Source organism: Lates calcarifer, linkage group LG7_1 (assembly GCF_001640805.2).
Source record: "Lates calcarifer isolate ASB-BC8 linkage group LG7_1, TLL_Latcal_v3, whole genome shotgun sequence".
In the NCBI taxonomy this organism is placed as follows: Eukaryota; Metazoa; Chordata; class Actinopteri; family Centropomidae; genus Lates; species Lates calcarifer.
Window position 1 is genome coordinate 4955312 of NC_066839.1, and position 26758 is coordinate 4982069.

General features: G+C 40.6%; 1 protein-coding gene across 1 annotated transcript; it reads right to left on the reverse strand.

The window, feature by feature from the left end:
* Positions 1-255: 255 nt before the first annotated feature.
* On the reverse strand, positions 256-25667 carry LOC108888900 (dihydropyrimidinase-related protein 5). The gene is made up of 15 exons (XM_018685114.2): positions 25295-25667; positions 16100-16214; positions 14490-14639; positions 8255-8413; positions 6770-6949; positions 6538-6606; positions 6101-6145; positions 5936-6011; positions 5699-5855; positions 5464-5605; positions 4781-4923; positions 4492-4699; positions 3269-3446; positions 3078-3159; positions 256-577 (listed from the first exon to the last, which is right to left on the reverse strand). The coding sequence occupies exons 2-15, from the start codon at positions 16208-16210 to the stop codon at positions 574-576; spliced, it is 1704 nt and encodes a 567-aa protein (XP_018540630.1). The 5' UTR covers positions 16211-16214; positions 25295-25667; the 3' UTR covers positions 256-573.
* Positions 25668-26758: the final 1091 nt, after the last annotated feature.

Genomic DNA, 26758 nt, shown 5'->3' on the forward strand with positions numbered 1-26758 from the left:
ATACTATTAAGTACCATGGCTGCACCTTTTGTTCTAGTTTTTATTATATACAGTATGTAAACATAGTTAAATGTACAAAGTGTATAAATTATATTCTATTGACTGTTTACCAAATATATTCTTATTTTATCTTATAATTTTCAGCTTTTGCTGTTGCATTTATTATTTTTTTGCTAAGTTTTATAATTTTTCCACACAGTTGTCCAACTGTAACTACAAATCTTGTAGTTTAAAAAACAATAAATGACTCACCAACACTTTTTTTCCCACTTTATTCTTTGCTGTTATTCTTGTGGTAAGAAACAAGCAGCCACTTACAGATTCAACAGGTTCACTGTCCAACACAACAAGAGTCTACAAACACACACAGCCACTGACCAGTCACAGTGCCTTCAAAACAACAAAACCATCCAACAATAAAATAACGTGGTCGTAGGTAATCGTAAAAAACAGCACCAGTTGTTGTGAACCTGTGGCGTTCGGGGGAGACGTCGCTCCTCCGTCTCCATGTGGTGCTCTTCATGCATGGGTGTCGGTGTGGCACGGGTGATTCACATTGGCACATTATTTCTTTCAACTAAAAAAAACAAACAAACATCCTAAATATATAATTACACAGGCAAGAAGACGTGATCATGTATAAATATAATACTGCTAGGCAGGAATGAGACATCATGAGGAGGTGAGAGGATCAGCTCAATGTGCAGCTCAATCTTCCTGCTCTGTGGAGACACTCTGCTCTTACAACGATCCTGTTTTATTTTCCTACCAAGAGTCTAAACATGAGATGCTACTGAAACTCCAGTTTCTGCTGCTTATTTTCAGGGCCCACTATGCACAGTCTGAGGCCTCATTTATCAACTGAGTGTACAATTTTGTGCGTTAATTTCCACACATAGAATCAAATTAAACAAATTGTTCTTGTGCTTGATAATATGCAAACATTGAGAACAACCAGTATTCATGCAAACGTAACAAATCCCTGGTGGTAAACATTTGGTATATTTACAAAATAGAGACAAAATAGAGCAGCTTAAAGTCTTGTGTGGACGAGCCACTTGTGAAAGTGCCAAATAAAATGTTCCTTATTTGTCTCAACTTCACTATCCACTGTCTGTAATTAAAGGAATTAAAGTCTATTGATATTCAGTTTCTTTCTTGCTGTCAATAAATCCCATAAAAAGACCAAAATCACCAGTAATTGCTCCCATGAACAGATTTTTTCAGTGTTGTCAGAGCCTGATTTTGTTTATTCCTCCCTGCCGTAGAGCGACATTATTTTCAAAAACCACAAAAAAAACAATGAACCACATCACACAGCACTGGCTGACATGTTCCTTCTTTACCATGAACACACACTCTATCGTTTATTCTGAATCAGTCCCACAAACACCATCCTGCTGCTGTAAATATTCACTAGCAAACAAAATGTGTATTCATCCCCCACTGAACGTAGTCCCTGACAAACACCCCATTTAATTCAGATTGAGCAGCACTTTGCCAAGAACTACAGTGGTTAGATGTTTTAATAATTCACTCAGACTGTTTTAAAACTACATCTAAACATTTCTGACCCATTTTCAGGGATTTACATCTTTAATAGGAACCAGTGGAGTCGGGGCTGAGTGCCACAGACAGAAAGACGAGATAATGCATTGTTTGTTTTGGTCTTTACATGGGGTTTGTTGACAATAACAAAAACACAACATGGCCATGTTCATGTTTTAAAGCTGTGGGATGTTGATGACCATATTTTACATTTTAGGGACATTTCTTCGTGTGGATGAGCCGAGGAAGTTTTAATGTAAAATAGGTAGGATTTCTATCTGTTTGCTGCACACTGGTGCATATGCATGTTTGATTTATAACAGCTTTCTTGGGCTTGTTTTACACATGTTGATAAATGAGGCTGACAGTGTTTACAGAAGCCACACAGACGGCGGCTCTGACCGATCTCTCTGATAAATGAGAAGGCACTGCTCTAACCTTTATTGATGTGATGTTATGTTTTATCAGTAGCAGAAGAAAATGTTTCCTCCCTGTTGTCTCCACTGTGATCTTTAAATCTCCTGCTCCTCATCTTTCCTTAGAAACTGAACTGACTTCTCCTCTGTGTTCTAGCACTTTGCAAGGTCTATAGATGCCACAAAGACGATGAAGTTTCCAGGACAGAAATGCCGACATTTAACTGTTGTGGGATCAGCACTAAACTCCGAGGTGAGCCCACAGGTTGTATACTTACTCCACTCGGTCTATAGACCCTGCTACGTCGCAGGTGAGGCTGGGGTGTTTCTGTGTGTGTTGTTCCAGTCAGAGGCAGTGAAAGTATTAAGGATGGATGGGAGGGGGGGGTTGAGTCTGACTCTATTGAGAGAGTGCAGCTGTTTAAGATCACACGGTGTTTGAAGCAGTTGGATTTCATCACCACACGGCACGGTTCATCCATTGGAATCAAAAACACTGTTAGAGGAACCCACGGTGCAGCGGAGGGGGGGGGGCGAGCACAGCGGGTGGTTTAATCACAAACAGAATCCACACATCTTCGTATGAGTCTAAAGCTATGGTGTCTACAGTGTACTGTACGTTTGTATGTGTGTGTGTGTGTGTGTGACAGGGGTATAATAGATATTCCACTGAATCCAGCTCTACTATTTTTAAATAATTCGGTCGACATCACTTCAAACCATCAAAAACTGTACTGGTTTTGATCTTTCACAGTTTGTTTCGTCTGTTTCCTCGCGGGATACGAGCAGGGTGATAATGAGCAGACTTCATCAATGTTAGTATGATCAGCTTGAATTTGGTAAAACATTTAAATTCATAGGTAGCCCTTCACTCTCATGTAATTAATCAGGTCAGTCGCTCCAATTAAGACATAAATTAGATTTGTATAAGTCACTTTGGCAGATCAGTGATCATCAGTTAGGTCGTCGCCAATCACAGACACGTTGCTTGAATTTATTTTTCCCCCTTTGACTTTAATTCCTGTGATTGAAAATCAGTGCAGTTTTCCTGGTTGCTCAGAAATATACAAAACACGGAGGCTCGGACGGTTGGGGTTCGTCACCGGCGATTACCAGATACCGCTGGAGCGCCCGCCGGGAGGGGCCAGGATCCGAGCCGAGGACCTCTTCGGGATGTGGTCATCGACCTGAGACCCTGAGAAAAAAAAACACACACACACAAAATACAACGAGATTTGTTCAAGTTGTAACATTAAAACAACAAAAACTGGAGTGAGGTTTACACAGGTTTTATTCCAGCCTACCTGAGAGGCTAAAGGACGACTCGTGGAGGTCTCTGACCCCCTGGTGCACCCGACTACAGGGCTTGTTGGGTGTCTCTCCATCTATTGGGCCCAAGCCGAGCTCCTTCTTCATGGTGTTTGCCACCTTGGCCACGTCACCAGAGTACGGATCCCTGACAACTCCTTTATAAGCCTGAGTCTAAAACAAAGAATTTGCCTCTTTAATACACATACACTGACAGATATGGGCGCATAGATGTCATCCTCAACTGAAACTGATTATTTACTTTAAAAATTCAGAGAGTCCACCAGGTCCTGATGGTTTAAGAGTCTAGTGTTCTCTGTTCGGGATGTACCGAGCATAAGAGATGACATTTAATAAAACATGAGCAGTCTGAAACATATCATCTTAAGTTAATACAATTTTTTGACTTTGTGTAGCTGCTGCTAAAAATGTTTTTCTGATGAACTTGTTGGAGTTTGTTCCACTCTGTGAACAAACTTTATCGTCTGGTGTTCTTGGCTAAAGGGAATATTAAGTAATAGATAAAATAATAATAGTCCTGTCAATAACACTGTCATCACAAGCTGAAAATGGAGATGACACTACATTTATGTAACTTGACAGTTATGAATCTGGGGGCAGTATTCTATAAGAGTGGACTGACTTCAGATCACAGGATGAGACTGATTTTAAGCTGATTATTACACAGATATGATAACTTCATGTACCTGAAAGTTGCTGCCTTTTCTGCTGAAATAATGAAAACTGTGGTTTATATTAAACCAGGAGGACATAAAGCACAGCTCAGAAAATGTTAAATAAAAACAAGAACTTGTTAAACTACGAGTGCAGTCTTAAATCGGACTTTAAAAAATGTCACGCCCTAAAAACAAAAACACAGGATGAAAGCACATAATAAATAACATGCAGTAATAGTATAAATCATCCCGTGTACCCAAAACAGAGCAGAACCAGTGCATGCCAAGGCTGCGATGGAGCTTTTTGCAGACAGCAGCAGCAGAAAAACAGCGTCAGCGCAGCACAGAGAGAGCATTAAATCCTTTATAAAGACTGTCAAATCAGTGGAGTTAGACACAGTTTGATGGGAGTGTTTGCTGTCAGCTGACACAGCACAGCACAGCGGGAGCCCTGGTACCCCGCTGGAGTTAGTTTACTTTTTGGGAAAACTTTTATCGTCTGAACAAACAGTCACACAGATGAGAATGAATGAAAAACACACCTTTTCTCTCTGCACCATCTTCTTATAGAGGTAGTCGGGGAAAGTGCGCTGTGGGTAGAACTTTCCGGATCCCTCGGCGCACATGAACACACCGTTCTCACACACCAGACGTCCTCGGCTGATGGTGACCAGAGGGACGCCGTGGCAGCGCATCCCCTCGTACAGGTTGAAGTCTCCGCCCTGCACCTGCGTGCTCACAGAGATCGTCCTGCACAGACAGAGGAGCTGTTAACACCAGTGTTTTTGTGTTTGTGAGTGACATCTTCATGTTGTAAATGTAAGTGTGAACCTTGTTGCGTCTGGATCCCAGACCACCACGTCAGCGTCGGCCCCGGGGATGATGCGGCCCTTGCGTGGGTACAGGTTGTAGATCTTTGCAGCGTTAGAGCTCGTCACTGCCACAAAACGATTCTCGTCCATCTTTCCTGTAACCTGCAGGTTTCAATGCATCAAAAATATTGTGAAGAAACACACTGTTAATCAATCATTTACAACTTTCAATTAATGCCGGGACGTATTTCTTTACTACTGATGAAGGCCTGGTTTTAGGCTCATGGCTGGACTCATTATTAGAGTAAGGAAGTGAAAATAAACCAGTGCAAACCCAAATAAAAAACAACACAGAATGGACACAATGACCTGTATCAACACTCAAAAAACACAGTAACAAAATAAAGCACTAAAGTCAATTTTTAATTTAGTCTGCAGCTGCGAACAAATCTGTCTTATATTAGTTCAATACAGTTTCCAAATCTGTCTCATATGAATGTTTACTTCACTATAATTCAAAAACAAAGTGAGTTGAAGCAGAGACATTTTAAAGACTAGAGGGACTTAAGTTGAACTTGCTGCTCTGCAAAAACAGAAAACCTAAGGCCAGAGACACAGTCTGTTCCTGTTACTGTCAAATGTGTGTTTACTGCGGCACACAGACTGGTTTGCAGATTTATTTGTTAGTGTGTGTGTACATACCACTCCCCTCTCCCAGATGACACTCATCCTGTCCTGGACTCCAGCGACTCCGTGGGGGATCTTGGTGAAGTCTTCTTTGCCCAGAGCTCTCTGCTTGGTGCTGAATGGACGATGCTCTGATGCTACGACGCTCAGAGTGTCACTGGAAATAGGATAAGTTCACGTTGAGTGTCCTGTTCAGTCAGTTTTCAGGCCACTGTTTAAAAGCGTTAGCGTGTTGCGAAGCTGCACATACTTGCCCAGCAGGCCCATGAGGTAGCTGGGTGTGTTGGGGTCGAGGCGGAGAGGAGGGACGATGACGTGGGCGGCGGCATGAGCCCAGTCCTGGTGGTAATACTGCATCCCGTTCAGCACGGCGTGAGCCACTGTGGTCTCTGCGTGGATCACCTTACCTGGAAAGAGAGGGAAGATTATCATCATCTTCATCACAGTCACCGTCTTCATAGTGTTTCTGACCGAGCAGGTAACTCACCTTGCATCTTAGCGGCAGCGATCATGTCTCCGGCGGACATACTGGACACGTTCACCAGGTAGATCGGGCAGCGGGCCTGCGATCACAAGAGGATCCATTAATTTATTAGTAACATACAGACGGCTGCGTATTAACAGGATATTAAAATCTAATGTTGTTGTTTACCCTGTTGGCAATGGTGACGGCTCTGTGAGTCGCCTCAGACTCCAGCTGCAGACAGGAAACAAACACAGTCACACAATGACCAGTTTAATAAGAACATTTAGATATTTCTACCCAAACAAACTAATGAATCAACATATTTATCCTTATGGGACTAATACATTTCACTGTAAATCTGTGTGTCACACTATCACCTTTACAGTCAATATTATCAAACCACCTTTAATTACAGCATCTGACACAATCAGGCTTCCCTTTCCAACTAAAACAGTAACCTTAATACCCTTGAATTTATGTTTTTCAACATTTTAAGTTGAAAAAAAAGATAAGGGAAAAGCAGAAGGAGAGCAGAAAATATAAAACACTTAACTTTAGCAGGGTGATCTAAATCTAAAAATATGAGACACAAAAATAAATAACCTCCTGCTCCATAAATTTACCTCCTCTGGTCGACTGATCTCGATGCCCTCTGGTCCACTGATGCCCAGATCCAGAGCCTCTTTGGCACCCTAACAACACAGCATATGTTCAGCTTTGTCATTCTTTCCTCATTATATATAAAAAAAAAACACATACATGTGATTACAGCGTCTAAAACAGCCGGTATCATCATAACCAGCTGTAATTACATATATAGTAAATTAAAGGAGGGAGGGAGTGAGTTTGTTGCACCTCTGCCACCAGCTCTCCGTTCTCGGCGTGGACGCGTGCGATGGCGCCGATGTCCTTACAGGTCTGCAGCGTCTGGTAGAGCTCCGAGTCCCTCAGCATCATCAGGTCTTTGTAGGCCATGAACATCTGGAAGGAGTTCACGCCGTGCTCCCGCACCAGCGTCTCCATCTCGTTACGCACCTGATCACAAAGGCAAAGAGGTCAGAGGTCAGAGGTCAGAGGTCGAGGGTGTGGAACGTTGCTAGGAGATGGTTACAGCTGAGGGCATGCGAGTTTTGGTTTGAACTCTCAAAGGCAGACAGTGTGTGTCTGTGTGTGTCTGTGTGTGTTTGTTATATGGGGCATGAAATGAGCCTGGGGAGCAGCCAGAATGAGATCACACTGCATTCACACTGGTGACTATCACAGTCTCACAGAGGAATCTGCAGCAGAGAAAAATCTATTATATTCACTCAAAATGCAAAAGAGAAACGATTTGATCTTCTCCAGGTGAAATATTCTACCTGTGCTGCAGCTAAAGAAGGTCAAAGGTCATGATGGTGCTGGAGCACAATTGTGTGAGAGTATAAGTAAACAAACTTGAAACAGGCTCACAGACACAGAAATTACATTTTACATGAGAAAAAGAAAAACTATGAACAGGAAACATCAACAAACAACAAAAAGAAAACAATAACAGGTGATGCCAAAATTACATGCATTTCTATCTATTTCTGCAAATTAAAATTTATGTATTAACTGTTATTATCTGCTTCATATTTTCAAGTTCTAGTCATCATGATTTCTTCTGTATTTGTCAGTGTCAGGGGGATAAGAAACCAATGTTTTGAATATCACAATGCAAGATCCATATACTTCTACAGCAGCAGTGACATAATATAAAAATAAACAGTGTTGATTGACAAGTTGACGACCTATTTTTCAGTGTGAACTATTATAAAAACTGTCAGGGTGTTATAAAAGCTGACAACAGGCTTTTAATATATGATGTAGGAAGGAGGAACATGTTGCCATTAGAGTTTCAATTATTAGTCATTGGGTCTAGGAATTTGTGAATATTATCTGACATCTAACAAACCAAACAATTAATCAAGAGGAAATAATCCAAGGTAATCTTGGATTAAAGTTAATAGCATAATAAACAACCTTGCTTTTAGCTAAGATGTATCGGTGTCAGCCATGCAAAAAGACAATTAGTGCCCTGGATTTTTTCCTTTGGTTTCAAAGAGGAAAAGCAGCATTAAACCTTTCACTATATGTAATATGCTGTGGTACGTGCACAGAGTCAGCAGATGATATAGAACAGACATTAAAGCCAGAGGCTGAATGAGGCTGGTTGACTCACAGAGTCTGCCTAATGTGCCCACTGAGCATGTGTGTTAACCTAGTTCGTGTAAGGTTTAATCTAGGTCATTACACACTTCACCCATAAATGACAGAGGTTTTAGTAGGAAAAAAGATCGAAATTATATCTGTGGGTCTTACCTTCGGCCCCCACCAGGTCACGCCGACGTGCAGAGCGTAGTCGCAGCACGCCTTGGCATCGGCCAGAGCTCTGCAATTCTCGTAGGCGTCCAGCAGGGAGCAGTGTTGTTCAGGCAGGACCAGAGCCATCACCATGGTGGTACCACCCATCAGGGCCGCCTGGGTGAGGAGGGGTGAGAGGGTGAGGAAGGAAGGAAGGCAGAGAAAGAGAGAAAAAACAAGAGATTGATTAGAAAAGAAAACAATGATTCCACTGTAAAGTACACAGACTCTGTTTGTTCTGGTGACACTGAGCAATGAACTGTTCTCACATCATCATACGCTCGACTGGTTACTACTTGGATAAACTGACAGACGACACGTACGACACGAGTTTTCTATTCACTTATAATATTCTGCATGTCTGATGTTTATAGTCGTGTCTTATAATCCCATGTGGAACTGGTGCAGTATTAGTGAATAGCAAACTAACATTTATAACCCTGTAGTCAACTTTTTTCCATTTGCATTTTTCTTTCTAGCAAAACAGACATGAATCTTACATCCTGCATTCAACCTTTATCTGTTTTAAATGACAGTGATGAAATATGTTTTATTTTTATTCTTAATTTGAAATCTGGTTTCTTCCATGTCTTTTTTGAATATAAAACAGGTCTAGGTGTTATGTGTATATACATACATACACTGGAAAAGTATAAAATATGGGATGTTTAAAAAAATATTGAAAAATTGAGAAATTTCTGACATTTCCTCTTGGAAAACTTAAGACCAATATTAACTTCTCAGAATCTGACGTTGGTTTTTCAACAAACAGGAGAAGAAAAAGTAGTAAATGTGAAAAGAAGGAGAAGGAAATGACTGATGAAGAAAGGGTGAACGTGGAGTGAAGGGAAAGTTAGAGAAGGAGACAGAGAGAGGCTGGAAGATGGATGGAGTGATGGGAGTGGTCTGCAGTGGCTCGTCTCAGTTGGCTAAATGATGAATGCACTTTTTTTTTGTAGCCATGACAACAGATACTGCTCAGCCATGCCTGTCACATGTCCGGTCCCTCCTCCTCCTCCTCCTCCTCCTCCACCTCCTCTTCCTCCTGACAGTCACCCATTCAATACCCTCTAACAGCAGTACTGCACTGAGGAGTGATGGGAAATCAGGCGACAATCCTTTATGGAACAGGAAATGAACAGGAGGCACAGCTGATTTTGAACGTGGCTAGTGATTTCTTGTTCCTCCAGACTCCAGATGTGTTGCAGACGTGGGAGGGGTCATGTGTTTTTGAGTGACAGCCAATGAGCTACTAGGTTTCACATTACCATAGTAACCAGCTCAAATCGTCTGCCGCGTCAGCACCGAAGGTCTCTGCATATATGTGTGAAAGACGAATGTAGCGTCATTGATCACTGTCAGTGTGTGTGTTGGTGTGTGAGATGAGGGGACACACAGCTGGGGATTGTGGGATTTAAACTGCTTGTCTGCACGACCTTAATTGAAATTTACTGCCAGTGCATTTCTATAAAAAATGAGGGATTGTGAAAGTGGAAAAGGAGAAAGAAGCAGCACAGAGAAAGAGAGAAAGAGATGTGTTGTACATGTGTGTATATGTAAAGTATATTGAACAGTATGAGTGTGCATTTTCATCAGTGTGGAGGTTTCAGGGTTTCTGCCACGCTGGAACAAAGAAGCTGTCTGCTGCTTAAAATCTATTTCATCCTGTTCTCTTTTAATGTTTTCAGTCTGAATCTGCAGTCACTAAATAAACATCCAATTTTAGACTGTTTCAAAAGCTAAAACGGCTGAGGAGGTCTAAGAAATGCCACATTATCACTGACAGTCTGATTGGACTGTTTCTTCTTCTGGTGTTGCTGAGCAGAATTAAACCAGACTAAACAGGTCTCTATCATGCTAATTTTACACATTAAACTTATATAAATCTGATTATCTTTTCCTTCTTTAGCCTCTCTTTACCCAAATCCATCATAACACAGGTTTGTGAGAAGACATTTTATGTTCATACCCACTGAATTTACCATAAAGTATAAAAATTTCCAGAAAAAAATCCACCAATTCTGCCCAAATTACTGGAGATTTTAATTATATAAATAGAATTTCAGTGATTTCACCTGTCTTTCAGACATCTAGACTTGTTTTTTAATATAATGGTGAAGCCTTTAAAGACACATAAAGTTTCAAAGCTTTTAACTGAACATGCAAATACCCTGTTTTTTTGCTGTTATGTGTTTGTTTTAAGCTATAATATTTCTTTTAAATGGTTTTCACTTGTTTGCAGCTGCAGTGATGGTTAAGTGTCTGGTATTATTTAGCATTTATTATAAACCTGACCCAACTCACTGATTTATTATCTAATTTAGATGGAACATTATGTTGCAAAACACACTTTGGTGCCATTGTGTTGAGGATATTTATATGCATATTGTGTCTATCCTGTTATAACACACTACATCATCATGGTTTTAATCTAAAAGCTCTCACAGTGCACTCCCCCCTCAACATATCACAGATCACTGACACCAGAGCTAAAGTGGATGGTGACACATAAACCCCCAAACAATGTTTTAACATGAATCCCCCACCCTATTAAAAAACGCTCAACCCCTGCTGTGAAGATAATCCCCTGACAACAAACTAAAACAGACACTGGAGAGAAAGAGGGGAGAGACATGGAGGAGAGGGAGCAAAAATATGTATCTGTGGGTGTGTGCTGGTGTGGGAGGTAGAGAGTAGAAACAGTAGAAAATCGCAAGCCAACACACAAATCACTGATTCAGCTGCAGAACTTTCAATATGGTAGAGTATGGCCAGAACATTTCTGATCATTAAAGTAATTTATCAGTCTGAAATATGAAACTTTTACTGGTTCCAGCTTCTAAAATGTAAGATTTCACTGCCTTTCTCTGTTTTTGTATCATAGTAAATTAAACATTTGCTGGTTTTGTGCTCTGAATTAGAGAATGTGAGCAATCTGGAGATGTAATTTCACTGTTTCCTGACATTTTACAGACTTAATCAGGATCTAAACATTAACCAGAAATAGAAATAATCATTACTCCATTAATCCAGCTAGTTGCAGCACAGAAGCTGCACGAAGAAGTCAGATGAAGGGAGTAAAACTGTCCATAAAAAATCTTGCTCTGCTGGATAATGCATGTATGAAAGAGGTGGGAGAGAGAGGGGGAGACTGAGTGAGACATGACAGATCTGAGAGGATGAGAGGATCCCTGTACGTTGGACTCTGGGAGAGGCTATCAGTGTCAGACAGATTACCACTGCAGCTCTCTGATCAGCCTCTATCAGCACCACTCATACCTCCCATTACAGCTCAACACCTCACCTTCTGTCACCCCCTCCTCCCCCTCCTCGTCTCCCTCCTCCTCCTCAGCCTGCAGAGACATTTAAATGATCTCTGCAGTGCCTGCTGGGATAGATGCTGCTCAATATGTCAGACCGTTATTAGCTCTTCATGAAAAAATCTGGTCCAGTAGATTCAATCTGAAATTCTAATATGATGGATGTGATTGATAAGTACTGTGAAGACTGATAACCGTGAGAGCTGCAGTACACTAAGTACAATATACTGTATTCTGGTAGAACGTATCTACAGTCCTGTCTGTGACTGTAAATAAACTTTCTTTCTAATTAAACCAGATCACAATCTTTCCCTAACCTTAACCAAGTGCTGTGAGTGCCTAAATATAACCATAATAAATGTTAATAATGCTGCAGTCACTACAAATAGATATCGTGCTGCGAGAGCCTCATTACAATACAAACAATTCTGTTGCATTTAAATATTTGCTGTTGTAGTTTTGTTGTTGAGTGTTTGCCACAGAAATTCATCTTCCACTGAAAATAAATCAACCTTGAATAATTGTTATTAAGCCAAAAAAGTGATTCAGTTCCTTCAGCAACTCGACTAAAACAATACTAGTTTGTGAAATAACACTCTATAAAAATAAAAAAAAACTAAATTTTGATGACAAGAGAACATGCAGCAGGTTCTTTATTTTACCCTCAAACTGAATAAAACATTTACTTGTCTTTCCTGAGGACATTCACCACCAGTAAACCCTCTTATATAAGTCATCTCTTACTGCTGCAGATCAGTGTGAGTCTTTCCTGGAGGGGTGGGTGGGGGTGAGACAGGGGGTGAGACAGAAGCAGGGTAAACAGCAGGGGGAGGAGAAAGAGGGAGAGAGGAGGAGGAGGAAGGAAGGAAAAGCAGGAGAGGGAGCACTGTTACAAAACGATGGGAGGGGAGGGAAGAGGATGCGGAGGAGGGGGAAAGAAATAGTTTTTGGGGGTTCCATCACATTTGCACATGAGCCGTTGCTGCGGTAACACCGTCACCACGGGGACCACACAATACTACCACGGTCATACACGCACACACGCATTTGCTCACTCTGATTTCCACACTAAGAGCAGGGGGTGGGGGGTGGGGGTGTTGCCATGGCAGCGAGGTCAGTGGGTAGGGGTTGGTAACTGGGGGGTTGCTGGGGTAAAGCTGGCATACGGAGGATTGAATCCTCATCCCCCCGTCACCCTCCTCACCCCCCACAAATTCCTCTCACCACACTTCAGTTGGCATTCCATTAGACTAAGGCCTTGTTTCACTGAAACACAGTGCCGCAAAGTCCCTGCAGTTTGAATTAATCGCCAGAAAATCTTCACTGGATGGTGTTTCCAAGATGAAAGATACTAGAAGGGCTTCAGATCTCCGGATAATCGCTGTTCTTAGAGTCCAGTAATTATACTGAACAGAGAGAGCATAAACATGGTATCTGTCAGGCCTTTTTCACCACTGACACACAGTACATCACATTATCTGCTCCAGTATGAGTAGTTAAATGTTAAATGGCCTGGCTGATACAAACATAAAATATTATGAGGAGGATTTTGCCCAGCACTTCAAACATGTTCTCCAGGAATTACAAAATTGAGGTCTGGTCTTTCTCCTCTGCAATTAAAGTGATTAAAGTAAACTCGCTCATCATCTGGGGGCCAAGTGGTGCAGCGATAATTTTGTAAATGTGACGCAGTTCAGCAGCGAATCACATCTGAAAGGAACATTGTTCCCAAGTGCACAATTTCTGTTAATTGACTTTTTCTGAAACCAGGAAACACACAAATATTCATCACTTCTAACAGTAAAGTTACTACAAAGTCAGACAGAGGAATGGAGTTTACTCAAGCTTTTTTTTTACTTTAGACCTTAGGAAAATGGCCACCGTGCCTCTTTGGAGTAATTTTACTCTTTTCACAATAAGGGCATTTTTTTCGTAGGATTAATTCACATGTCAATTTAATTTTTCAAACTTATTTGTTATAGTTCACAAATGCATATATGCATATATTTTCAGACGGAGATTGATTGTTCTGAGCTTCCACACCACTAATAAAGGCATCACAATCAAACAGACTAGCAGAGGCTGCTCTGGCTCGAAGGATCCCGGTAGTTGGTCCTCCTCCTCCTCAGATGCTACACTAACATCCCCAGCAGGACCTCAAACTGTCCCAAGTCTCTTTGGCTTATGTTAGAGCAAGATGTATTTGAACAAAGTGTAATGTTAGGTTACCAACTGTCTGTCATAGGTGCTTCTCATTGAAGCTTCAAAGCCCCAAAAATAATAAATGATGAAGATGAAGATCCCTACTTTGCTCTCACCTTACATTATGTATAGCGACTGCCACACCAGTACAGGCCCACGACTAAAGCCTCAAGATCTATGCCAGGCAACAACAACAAAAACAGCCCACAACATCCTCCAAAACATGCATGCTGCTGCAGGCAACAACCACACTCCCTCTTTTGAATTTTTAAGTCTCCTAATTATTAAATCGTCCTCTCTGCTCCAGGTCTCAGGGGATCAGTGGAAAATATGCAGAGCATCCATCGGAAATGAAGTAATAAACCCAGTATGACTGAGGACTGAACAGCTGTGTTTGTCAAGACAGTAAAGAGAAGTCTTTGCTTTCAACCAGAAACTCCTGACAGCTGTTTGGGTGTGAGAACATGTGTGGTCATTAGTCTTTATGGTGAAAGTAAAGCTGAGAGCAGGGATGAATATTTGAATACAGACAAGACAGAGAGTGAGTGAGTGAGAGAGAGAGTATGTCCGTGTGTGACAGCTGAATCTAAATGTGTTTAATCACAGGCATGCTGACGAGCGTAGTCATAACACTGCTCTGTGTGTGTGTGTGTGTGTGTGTGTGTGTGTACCTTGGTCCCGCTGTAGAAGTCTTCCTGGATGCTGGCGTTCATGAAGGTTTGCTGCAGATGCACGCTGGTGTCTATTCCGCCTGGCAACACCAGCTTTCCAGAGGCGTCAATCACCTTAGCCCCGCCTGGTATCATCAGTTCTTTTCCAACCTGCCACAGAGAACACCAACACACAAATTACACAACTTTATTGATGTTTTGTCTCTGTAACATGCATCTGAGCCACAGAATAAATCATGACTGTAACGGATAGTGGGGTTTGGGTAAATGCACTTTTAATGTAGTCCATTAGACTAAGTGGGCAGGTTAAAGAGGGTCAATGAAGGGTTCTTTGGTTAAGACAAAGAGGTTTTGTGAGGCCGCAATGAGTACTTGGAATTTAACCCGGCCAGTGGTTTTATAGCAATCGGTTGATGACTTTAGTTCAGGCTGAAATACCTCAACAACTGTTGGATTGATTGATAGAAATTCATGTGCCGTGGAGGATAAATCCTACTGATTCCAGTGGTAAACAATTTTGAGGATGAATCTGCTAATCTGAAATGTTATCTGCTAAAGTCAAGTCTAGAAAATTTTTATTTACATAGCGCCAAATCACAACAAAGGTTAGCATTTTTCATGTAGAGCAGGTTTAGATCGTACTCTTTATATTATGATATTTACAGAGAGACCCAACAATTCCCACCATGAGCAGTACTAGGCGCCATTAGCAAAAAATTAGCATGTTAGCATGCTCACCCTAGCTTTTAGGTACAACCTCTCAGAGCTGCTAGCCCAGCTGTAGGCTCAAACTTCCACACATTTTCTACATTTATTATCATATTTGTTAGGATCCTCATTTCAAACATCACTAGGCTGTAGCTTCTCCTACAGCCTGGTAAATAACCAGTAAATGATCATTGCAATAGTGCCAAAGACAATACTAACACATACTGTACAGTACTCTGTGTTTGAATGGAATGCCACTGCAACTTTTTCAGCCTTTACCTTGTCTATTATTTTTCTGTATTCACCCACATAGTGCCTTAAAAATATTAACAGTAATATTAGATTAAACACCTTTTTATCTAACTTATAGGTATTTATGTCTAGTCCAGCTAAAATCAAGCATCTTATGTGACATATAAAACCTTTCAGTCACAGTATGATTCAAAACTAAAGAATGGTAAAAAGTAAACCCTTGTTTTTTCACAGGCTAGACATTAGCACCTTCTGGCATCAACAGTGTTGTTGTGATGGAAACAGTGACTGACAGAGGGAACAGCTCATGTGCTGCCTTGGCAGTGGAGTGTCTCAGCAGAAGAACAAAATGAGCTTTCCAGGTTTCTGAGTCAAACACATCCTCCTCACATAAACTGATGCTTATTTCCATGACAGTGTTCTGTGAGCTAATTATAGCTTTCACTATCGCCGTGCAGAGCTACAGAGTTCACAGAGTCGTTCGCTCTCTTCATACTGTATTATTGTTAAATGAGTCACACTAACAGCTGGAGATACACTGGGCAGTGAATGTGTGGGTTAAACTGTGAGTGTATGTGTGTGTGCATGAAGACAAATACAGGATGCAGAGTAAAGGGAAGAGAAAAAGAGTGAATGCTAATGCATGTTACCTGCTGAATGATGCCGTTCTCGATGTAGACGTCTGCTTCCTGGGTGAAATCATCATTCACCACCTTCCCTCCCTTGATGAGGATACGCATGGACCCCATGTTGGCAGCCATAGTCCTGTCAGAGGAACAAAAAGGCATTAAACATCAATACCTCAGCCTCTGTTAGGGCAGCTTCTTGTGAGAAAAAAAATGGGAAATAACCAAGAAAATGGTGCTGCATGACTCATCTGGCATGTTTGAGTGGCAGCCCAATAGGAAACCCCTCTTTTATTTTTCAGGCCTGAACACCCCTTCCACTAGACTCTCTGTGTCTGTGCACAAATGCACTTCACCATAAAGTAAATAGTATTTTGCCTAATGCTAACCACTGCTCACTCCTTCTTTTCAGGATTTGGCTTCATCCACAGTCCTGACAGAGAGCATGATATAAGAAGGGAAATGCTTTAGTGTCCTGTGATTATCTAAATGGTTGAATGTGACATTTAACTCAAAGTTGGAAGCTCCAGAACAGTAGATCAGTAAGTAAGTGGACAATGAGTGCCATTTTAATGCAGAAATTCTTCCTTTTCAGTATTAAATTAGCTGAATATTAAATTGTCTAAATGATATTCCGCTTGAAAGAGTACTGGCATTTGTTTTCAAAAACCTGCCCTTGTATCTCTCTGTTGAGCTGCAGGAACTCTGCCTTTCCAAACTTTGTCACAGAAACTAGATGAATATAATCGTTGAGTAAAAGCATTTCTGCGAAGCAGACTGCTCAGAACATAAGGGGGCAAATGATCCATAATTACAGTAGTCTGCTTATCTTGTATTTTCTGCTGAGTTACACATTACAGTCTCTGACACATATTCAGTCTTTTTGTCTCGGGAGGCAGAAAACTTCCTCCAAGCTTTTAGTGTGTCAGCCCAGTCTATGAAATATTAAGAGGTGAGCTGAGAATCTATAATTTACAAATCTATTACAGTATCTGTGGGAATATAACAGATTGTCAGAGTTCTGCAAGGACTGATGGAAAGCAGAGGAAGTTAGAGGAAGAAAGATTGTTTTAAATAACCAATAACTCTTGTACAGCTTCCCCAATAAAGATTTCATGTCAAAGCATCACATGAAACTGTCTAGAACTACAACAATTAGTAAATTAATCAATTAGTCATCAGCTGAATATTTGGAGTGTAGACATCACCTTGTGCTTTAGAAAACTTTCATGGACATTTTTCGCTATTTTATAAAATTTTATGGATCAAAAATGATTTTAAAAAATAACCTTCAGATTGACTGATAATGAAAATAATTGTTAGTTGCAGCTTTATTTTCTACAAATATATAAAGCGAGATGGAATAAAATCTTACAGGGCTTCTAATTAAGAAACATGGCTAATTAACCTAATTTCAGGCATTTTCTACTGTATTTTTGCACAATGAGCACTTTTCAAAATGAGTGCCTGAGGAACATTTCTCGTCCCTGCCCCCCTCCTTTACAAAAGATAATGATAACTTCTGGCAATGATAATTTTAGGTTGTGTTACAGTATGAGCAGAACCTAGTTTATGTGTTACGTAGAATCATATTCACTCTAGGAATCTGATGTTTAATTTTCAAGAGGTCTGCACATTTTATAATTACAGTGGTAAATCTGAGTCTTGTATTTTGGGATTTAGAGACAATTTATTGTTTAAAATGCTTATAAATAAAACAATAAAACAAGATCATAAGCTTATGGCATTTTCATTAGATTTTTCGTACTTTATTCTAGCAACCTATCACATGGCAGCATTATGCAACAACAGCCAGTCAGACAGCAGTTTTTGGCTCGAACGTCAAAGTACAGATCCACTTCCTGAGCTACTGGTGGTAAAGAAAGCTATGGACGAATAAGAAACATGAGTGGGACCAGCGAGAGGCACAGTATCCTCTGAACAGGAAACTGTTGACAAGATGTAAGTGGGTTGGTTACCTTTAAGGTGACAAAGTCCAGATTAGCAGAGATAGATGGGTTGTGCTGGACTATTGGTACGACATAAAACATGTTAGAATTAGATATTTTGGAATTTGGTGATACTTTCAGATCATTACAGAAAAAGCAGCTTGACTAAGTCTAATGAGATCAACAATCTGAGAGGACCTTCTACAAACATTCCTCTGTGTGTTGGTTATGTGTGTGTTCTGCATGGATGGCTGTATGCAATGTGTTTGATGGCAGGACACAATGGCCTCTCAGTCACACAGCATCAACTCAAAGAGATGGAGGAGAATAGGGAGAGGAGAGGGAGGAGGGGAGGAGAGAGAAAAAGATCTGTAGGGTCCAATGAGATGGAGAGGTGGGGGTCAAGCTCAATTTCAGTGTGACTTGTAAATAGGAAGAAAAGAGCAGTAACTTTCTAGAAAATACTCATACCATCTGGCTTTGGTCTGAGCCGTACCCTGAGCTTATTCCAGTCGGGCTCTGAGAAGATTGAGGGGAAAAGAAGGGATTTAAAAAAAAGAGAGAGAGGCAGAGGAATAAGGATGGCCACAGAGAGAGACAAGTCCACTGACAGAGGAAGAGTAAGAAGGGGGTGATTGTGTCGAGATGAAAGGTAAAGTGATGGTGGTAAACATGGCAGCAGCAGCGGTGGTGGGGATGGGTGGAAGGGTGTGCAGTATGGGAAGCAGTGCCCTAAAGGCCTGGCAGCCAGAATAAAAGATTGGTTTCCCAGGAGATGGGAATTGCTTTCAGTGGAAAATAAAGGCTATACACACAAACACACACACACATGCATCTGATAGTATGCTGAAGCATACTAAATCATCAAGACTGATTTACCATTTGAAGTTACATTAATATGAAATCAGAAGATGTTATATGTGTGTATATATGTTATAGTGTCCCCCTGAAGCCTATCTATCTATCTATCTATCTATCTATCTATCTATCTATCTATCTATCTATCTATCTATCTATCTATATCTACAGGGAATATCTGCAAACAAAGAACATGTAACCAAGGCTTATGTACCATAGTAATACCTCACCTCATTACAAAAAAATCTGTACTATCTCTTTAAATTTTTAGCACTGAGATTAAAATCTACAAATATATCTGGGATCTGAGACTGCATGTTTGATTTCCTGGATTCTCTATCATGTATGTGAAATGTAGTGGGATTTGGTTGATACACCTTTGAGTTACTCGAATGTAATTCATTTGTCAGCACTGATTATGTTTAAATGGCTGTTTATATGCGACTGACTTCTGTTTGATTTATGGCTTTGTGCTTGTCATGTGCACAAGTAGTTAATTTTTTCAGACTGATTTATGCTTTAGATCCATCAAAAGAAATAGAACATGATAGATGTTGCTCTTGTTTTGCTTTCGAAAGCTGGAGAATATTAAAAATAAGTGGGTTTTTTTTTTCCAAGAACAAGAACAAGCCACTCATGAGTCTGTCAACAGTAGATGATACTGATGCAGCTGAGCCTCTATCACTTGTACAGACAGTGATCTGCTGCTGTCCGGCCTCAGTCTCACGACAAATCCAATAGAAACTGACACCAGGCTGGAAACAGTGGAGAAGGTCCCAGTTCAAACAGGCCCGGTGCCAAATCAAAGCACTGATTGAATCCTGCTGCTAAATACAATCTGCCAGTTTCATTCAATTCAGTGCTTTGCTGGCATCAAATCCTGATGTTATTACCGAATATAAAGCAGATAAATAACAGACTCAAACCTGCTCCTGGCAGGGACAAATGAAACTGATCAATCGCAGCAGGTTAAAAGAGTTTTAGATGAAGGAACAGAGCGGTGTCTACATGAGATTTTGGCTTCTATAACTGATGTTTAAAGGCTGAAGCTGCTGTTGTCACTATTTTCCAGTCGTCTCTGTCCAAACCTACACAGCTGACTGACTGAGTGACTGTGTGTGTGGGAACGGGAACGCTGACTAAACACACCGCCGCACCGGACACACTGGAGGCTTTGTGTGTCTGTGAAGGACTGTAAAGCCAAAGGAAATTAAAGTCAACTTATATAATTGACGTTCTGGATGGGGACACCTTTAATACGCACAAACACACAGTGGCCCTCCAGCTGCTCGCAGGACGGGAAAATAAAAATCACAGCAGCCATTGTAGGTCAACTGTCAGTTACTTTCTGTCATTTCCTACGGCCATTTAAAGAAGTCAGATTCTCCAGTTGTAACTTAACACACACAGACACACCCTCACTTCTCTCCTCTCTCCATGCAAACATGGTTTTTAAATGGGTGTGTTAATTAATAATGAATGAGGAGTTTTCTGTATTCTCCTAAAAAAAATTAACTTGATGTCTTGACACTGAAAATACTATTTAACAATGTTGAGACAAGAATGCAAATTGAAATCTGATTAAAATATGAAATAAGCTTTTGTTTTTCTATATGTATTGCTACTGTTTTTCAAAAAGTCTAGACTAAAATATCAGAGCAACAGAAAAACAGCAACTCTTTCTTCTTCTTGAGTGAGAAAACAACAAAAGTGTCTTAAGTCTTGGCAGGTTAAACTGCTGTTTTGTCTCTTCCTGCTCTCCATAATCAGTTATACTGCTTTATCATACTATCATTTCCTTTATGGATCAATCTGCTGATTATTTTCTGTATTAACTGCCTTTGAGAGTCAGAAAATAGTGAAAAATGCCTGTTATGATTTCACCTCAGCTCAAGATAATGTATTAAAATAAAAAAGGAGCAAATCCTCACATCCTGAGAAACTGAAACTATGAAATGCTTCACATATTTAATGGAAATATGCTGGTTAATTTTTTGTAAACTGACTAATCGACTAATAGGGCTAATAGACACACAGTTTTCACCGAGCTAGGTTGACAAATGAGTAACCACAGAGAAAGGATGGGAGATGGAAAGTTTGTCTGGTGTCGTCTGTGTTTGACCATTGACTGTAGTTTTTTATGTGAGTCTGACTTCGCTGACTCTGATTCACTCAGTTTCATGAATCAGCATCAGAGGCAGTCTGACTGGCTGTTCAGTCGACTAAATCAACCATTTATTTTTACCAAATGCATTTTTTTTTTGTCTTTCAGTGATATTTTTTTGGATCAGACTCTCTGCAGACGATGTGGGTCAACTTGAAGTGATTTGAGGCAACGTGAAGAAACGGTGATGCAACTTGAGGTGATGTGATAAGACCTGAAGGGCGGTGAGGAGCCATGATGTGACGTGACGCAATGTGAGGCATCAGGAGGTGAGGTGAAGCGACGTCAGGAGGTGAAGCCATTGGTCTGCTTTACCTTAAAGTTTTCTTAAAGGCTCTAGATTACAACTGTCTGCAAAGGCAATCTGAAAGGTGACATTTTCTTTTTCACATACTCACTAACTGTATCTAATACTTCTGTAGGTCCACAGTGTGAGTGTGTGTTTGTTTTCTGCTGCGTCATAGTGGGTATGACAGACACACACACACACACACAGTCACACCAGGCAGCGTTTCTCGTTTCTCATTCACCAGCTGCTTCAGCACATACACACAGACAAGCACCAACCACACATACATGCACACACATGCACACACACGCACACGGTTAGTTTCCCATACACATGAACACCTTATGCACACAATTAAATACACACACACACTGGGACACACCCTCCCTACCCTCCATGCAGACAGTTTTTTTAATGGGGGTGTTAATTAATAATGAATGAGGAGCAGCACTGCAGGCAGACTTAGTTCAGACTCCCAATGTCACATCATCACAATGTCACACAGACACACAGCTTCATGACAACAGGACTGTGGTCACACCAGACACACACTGACACACACTGACACACAGCCACTTCACAGTCTGTGTTTCACATAGAAACTGTTTCTGCATCATTATTGAATAAGAAAAGTGCCTAATTACTTATGGATTTAGCATCAATTAGTCATTTCTCACAATAAAATTGTAAACATTTGTTAGGTCCAGCATTTAAAATGTGAGGGTTTACTGTTTTCTGACCACAAGTGATTGTAAAATAAAAATATATCTTTGGGATTGGGCCAAAAAGAGTTGTCACTTTACGATCTGGGAAACTATGATGAGCATGTTTGTGACATTTTATAAACTAAACTAAGTCAATGTTTAATCAATAATGACTATAGTTGCAGTGCTACTAAAAACATTAAACAATAATGTGAAGGATAAAACTGAAAAGTAAATGAATCATGCTTCCTTTAATGTTTTCTACTGTGCAAGTTGACCCTGTGTTTTCATTGGGTGTTACTGTTAACTGACCAAATTACAATTTAACAAGAAAACTCTTTAAATTAAAATCTTTCTTAAAAACCCTCGAAAATGTCTCTTCTCACACAACCTCTAGAGCAGTCATTTCCACAATAAAGTAAAATCTAAGAGAGATAAAAGCTCCTTGAAGACTAAACTAAAACACTATACTCATAAAGAAATTAATAACAAGCACGTTTAAATTGTATTAACAGAGGCAGAGATGCAGTCAGAAATAAAAAGAAAAGCCAGATAAAGAATAAAATCCTCAGACCAAGAAGAAGAAACGTCAAATCTATTTTCAGAAAGTGTTTAAAGTGTTTAAATTTGACAAAGTAGCTGCTGACATCCTCAGATGTCTGTTCCTGGGCAAGTGCAGACTACATGTGTGGCATGGAAATGTGTGTGTCTGTGAGTGTGTGTGAGTGTGTGTGTTGATGCATGGTGTAAGTGAGAAGAAAGGAGTAGACAGCTGCTGACTGCTGCTTGATCTGGAGAGTATTTGCCACAGGGAGGGACGGTGTACAGTGTGCATTTGTGTGTGTGTGTGTGTGTGTGTGAGAAAGAGAGAGTGTGTATTACCTTGCATTTGTGTAAGCCTGTGTGTTTGTGTGTGTGAACGGCAGAGCTATTTAAAAACCCAGAACAAACGTGCATCAGACAAAATTACAACCAATCAGGGATAAGAATAGACCCTGGCACACATACACACACACACACACACACACACACACACACACACAGACAGAGTGGGGTTTAAAGGGTTGTGGGTGCAGGGTGTAGCTTCATGAATGAATAAGCCATTAGTGAATCACTCACAGATAAACAGACAATAAGCAGCAGCCATATAACTAACTAGGACATCACTCTGAGGATTAGAGCCATCTCTCTCTCCCTCTCTCTTATCTCTCTCTCTCATCCTTTCTGTACTTGCGTACCTTTGTGACATATGGACACACCTGTACCTCCATCTTTCCCTACACTTTAACTTTCCACCTCCTCTACCAATCACAAAACTAAAAACAAACTGAGAGTGCTTCACTGGTATGTGTCACCTTTGACCTTTAGTCTGACCCTGAACCTTCTCTCTGCTGCCACCTACAGGCAAAAATATCAACTCTGATGTGATGGGAAGATTCATATGACATTTGTTGAACATACTGTATTTGTACCTTTGAGAGGCGACCTGAGGATGTCTGCCTTTTAGCGCCACCATCAGGACAAACTTTGCATCCTTGGCTCTAGAGCTGAGAAAAATCCTGATACGCTCAAAAGTACTACTACTACTACAACTGCTACATATACGCACATACAGTATGTAGTTGGTACATAAGGCTGTACATGTTGGGATCATGCATATGAACACTTCACAGGCAGACGAAGAAAAGACATTTTCCTAATGAAGGGTAAAATGATCATGGCAGCCCCCGGAGGCCATTTATGGTGCTTTAAGGGGTCAGCACCCCTCAAACTAACCCTGTGCCCCTCTACACCCTGCACCTGTCCAGCACTGTAACAGGAGTAGCTGCTTCCAACAAGTTTCATAACTTTCAGAAACAAACAGAAATCCTCAGCAGCTGGCCAGGTGTGCACAGCCTTAAAAGCTTATGTGAATTTAACTCTAGGACTTCATGTGATGAGAGCTACAGTCAAAATATGGAGGTAAGAACCACACCTTGCCATTTGTTTAATTGTTGGCTGTGATTAAACCTGGAATAATTAGACAGATTAGTTGACAGAAAACTATTTCATTATCAAGCATTATTTGGTTCTAGCTTCTCAAATGTGATGATTTGCTGTCAGTTAACTGAATATCTGCAGGTTTTAGGAGGTTTCTAGGATGCTGTAATGGACATTTTTCAGTATATTCTAACAATTTATAACTGAATAATAGAAGAAAATACACAGTGATCAATCAGCAATAAATATGATCGGTCTCATATATGGGTAAAACAAAAAGCCAGACTTTGCAAGGCTATTTTCCAGACTAAAAGACAAATGGATGCAAAGCACTGGAATATACCATGTGTAGGCCAACAGTTGCATCATTCAATTTGGCTCCTTTCTAATGTATTCAATTCATTGTGCTGCACCGAGGACCCCTGGAGTCCCCTCAAGCACCCTGAAGGATCCTTAAACCAAATGATGTGAAGGCCTCAGCACCCCCCAATAGAGCCCCCACCAACCCAGAGCAAATCCCCTCCGTGCAGAAACCGTCAAAGAAAAAGGAGGTAAAACAGGGAATTATATCACCTGTTCAGTGCAAATGCTCTATTCAACCACACACACACACACACACACACACACACACATACACCAGCAGACTCGTTTGTATGCATGACGACTCCTGCAGACCCTCCTCTTCATCACCACCTTAACTCAACATATTTGGCTGAACTGAGAATAACCTATAAACGAATACACTTACATAACGAGCAACACACACACACACACACACACGCACACACACATAGACATTACACACAGCCTTATTGCACTGATGGCACGCACACACAGACACACAGACACTCACATCTCACCCATATTTCGTCGACATACGATACCAGCTTGCAACAATACGACCAATATTCAATTTTTCACTAGATTTATGCGAAATTCACACACTGTCATTCATTTTTTCCCTCGTTGGTGAGAGAACGGTCGCATTAATTAATTCCCATTCAAATATAAACGGAGTAAAATATCATTTTTGGTGACTGAAAATGTAAAATAAGCACCAGAAATATCTGATATTAAACTGGTTTAACGTTACCAAGTGGAAAATTAACGGACATTTGAAACCTGCGGTTATTAAACGAGATATAACGCATCATTTTATGGGTCTACATTTGCATATTTAGGATAAAACCTATCTATATTTGCTAAATACTTCTACGTTTTACAAAATAAGCCATGGCATTTTAATATTCTTCATATTTTTTTGATGTTTCTTACCCTTTTTTTCCAGGTTTCCAGACCCTCCTCTGCCGGAGCCTCTCCGTTGCCCAGCACCAGCCGAGTGCGCGAGGACAGCTGGCACAGCGCGAGCCGCAAGATGCTTCTTCGCCAACCGTCCGGCAGCAGCCAATCAGAAGGCGATCGAGCCAGAGCAACGGGGAATCTGACCAATAGGAGATGAGATGTGTCTTACAGAAGGGGTCTCCGCTCTCAGCCGGCAGGGGCGTGTCTCCTGCCTCCAGTGCTGCCTTCAAATGCTGTCGGAAACATTGGAAACGACCCCCATGATCTGAAAATGCAACCGATTATGTAAAATGTAGGAGCTTTTAGAAAGAATAATCAGTGAAGTTCAGGTAAATTAAATGGTACACTATTAACCCAAGGCACTATAAATGATTGCAGTATATACAAACAAACCAATATGTTGCACACAGTACACTTACAACAAAAACACAGTATCATAAATCTTGCTCCACGGTATTTTTAGCGTATTTTATATGTACTTTTAACTTGTGTACTTTTATTTCAGTAGTATTGTATTGCCACATTTGTTCCGTGCTGCCTTTATGCAAAGACAATTTTCCAGACTATAATAAAATTCTACTCTATTCTTTTTTTCTTCATCTCGCTACACAACTAAAAACGTGACCTGTCCTCTATCCTTTGCACCATGATTGTTTTTGGCCATGAAAGATGAAACATCAATCAACAACAAAAAAAATAAATAAATTCTGTTTCTGTCACAGCACAGGGTTTGGTATTATTTCTGACCTGCAGCACTTGAATGTTGCGCTTTCAGCAACAAGTGTTTACAAGGAGCACTTGAAGGCACCAATATGGAGCTGAAGAGCCACAGTGTGGAGACAGGACGGTTCTCCTTGGCAGCATGGCTGACTGCTGCTGTGGTGGGAATCCACAAGGTGTGATTGATAATCTAAAAGACAATCACACCTACTGATATTTATATATTTTTAAAAAGACGGTAAAACAAACCCATATTACTTGATAGACACAATAAACTCTTATGCACAAGTTAGACTGAAGGGAACAATAGGTGACTAAAACTACAACAGTAATTAAAATTTTACCATACTTAACTAGTGGCCATTTATACCTTGACATAATCCATTATGAGTCAGAGGTACTGAGGCTGACTACATGTGCATGTAAACACTTACATGGTTGATTTGGAGTCCGGTTTGTGAGAATAGGAGCCTTGCAGCTCTTGATTTTCCTGCTGGCAGTTGCAAATCAACAAAACAGAAACACAGATTCTGGTAGTTTTCTGAGAATAAAAAGGAGCAATGTAACTAGCTGGGATACCTCTAAACACTGTCAGAGGTACCCAAAATGTTTCCTGTCATGGCTGATGTGATGCTAAATTAGAAAACTATCCATCATTTTTAGCATATTTAAGGAAAACTGGGCATGCACCCTAACATTAGAGCCCCCCAGATGTAC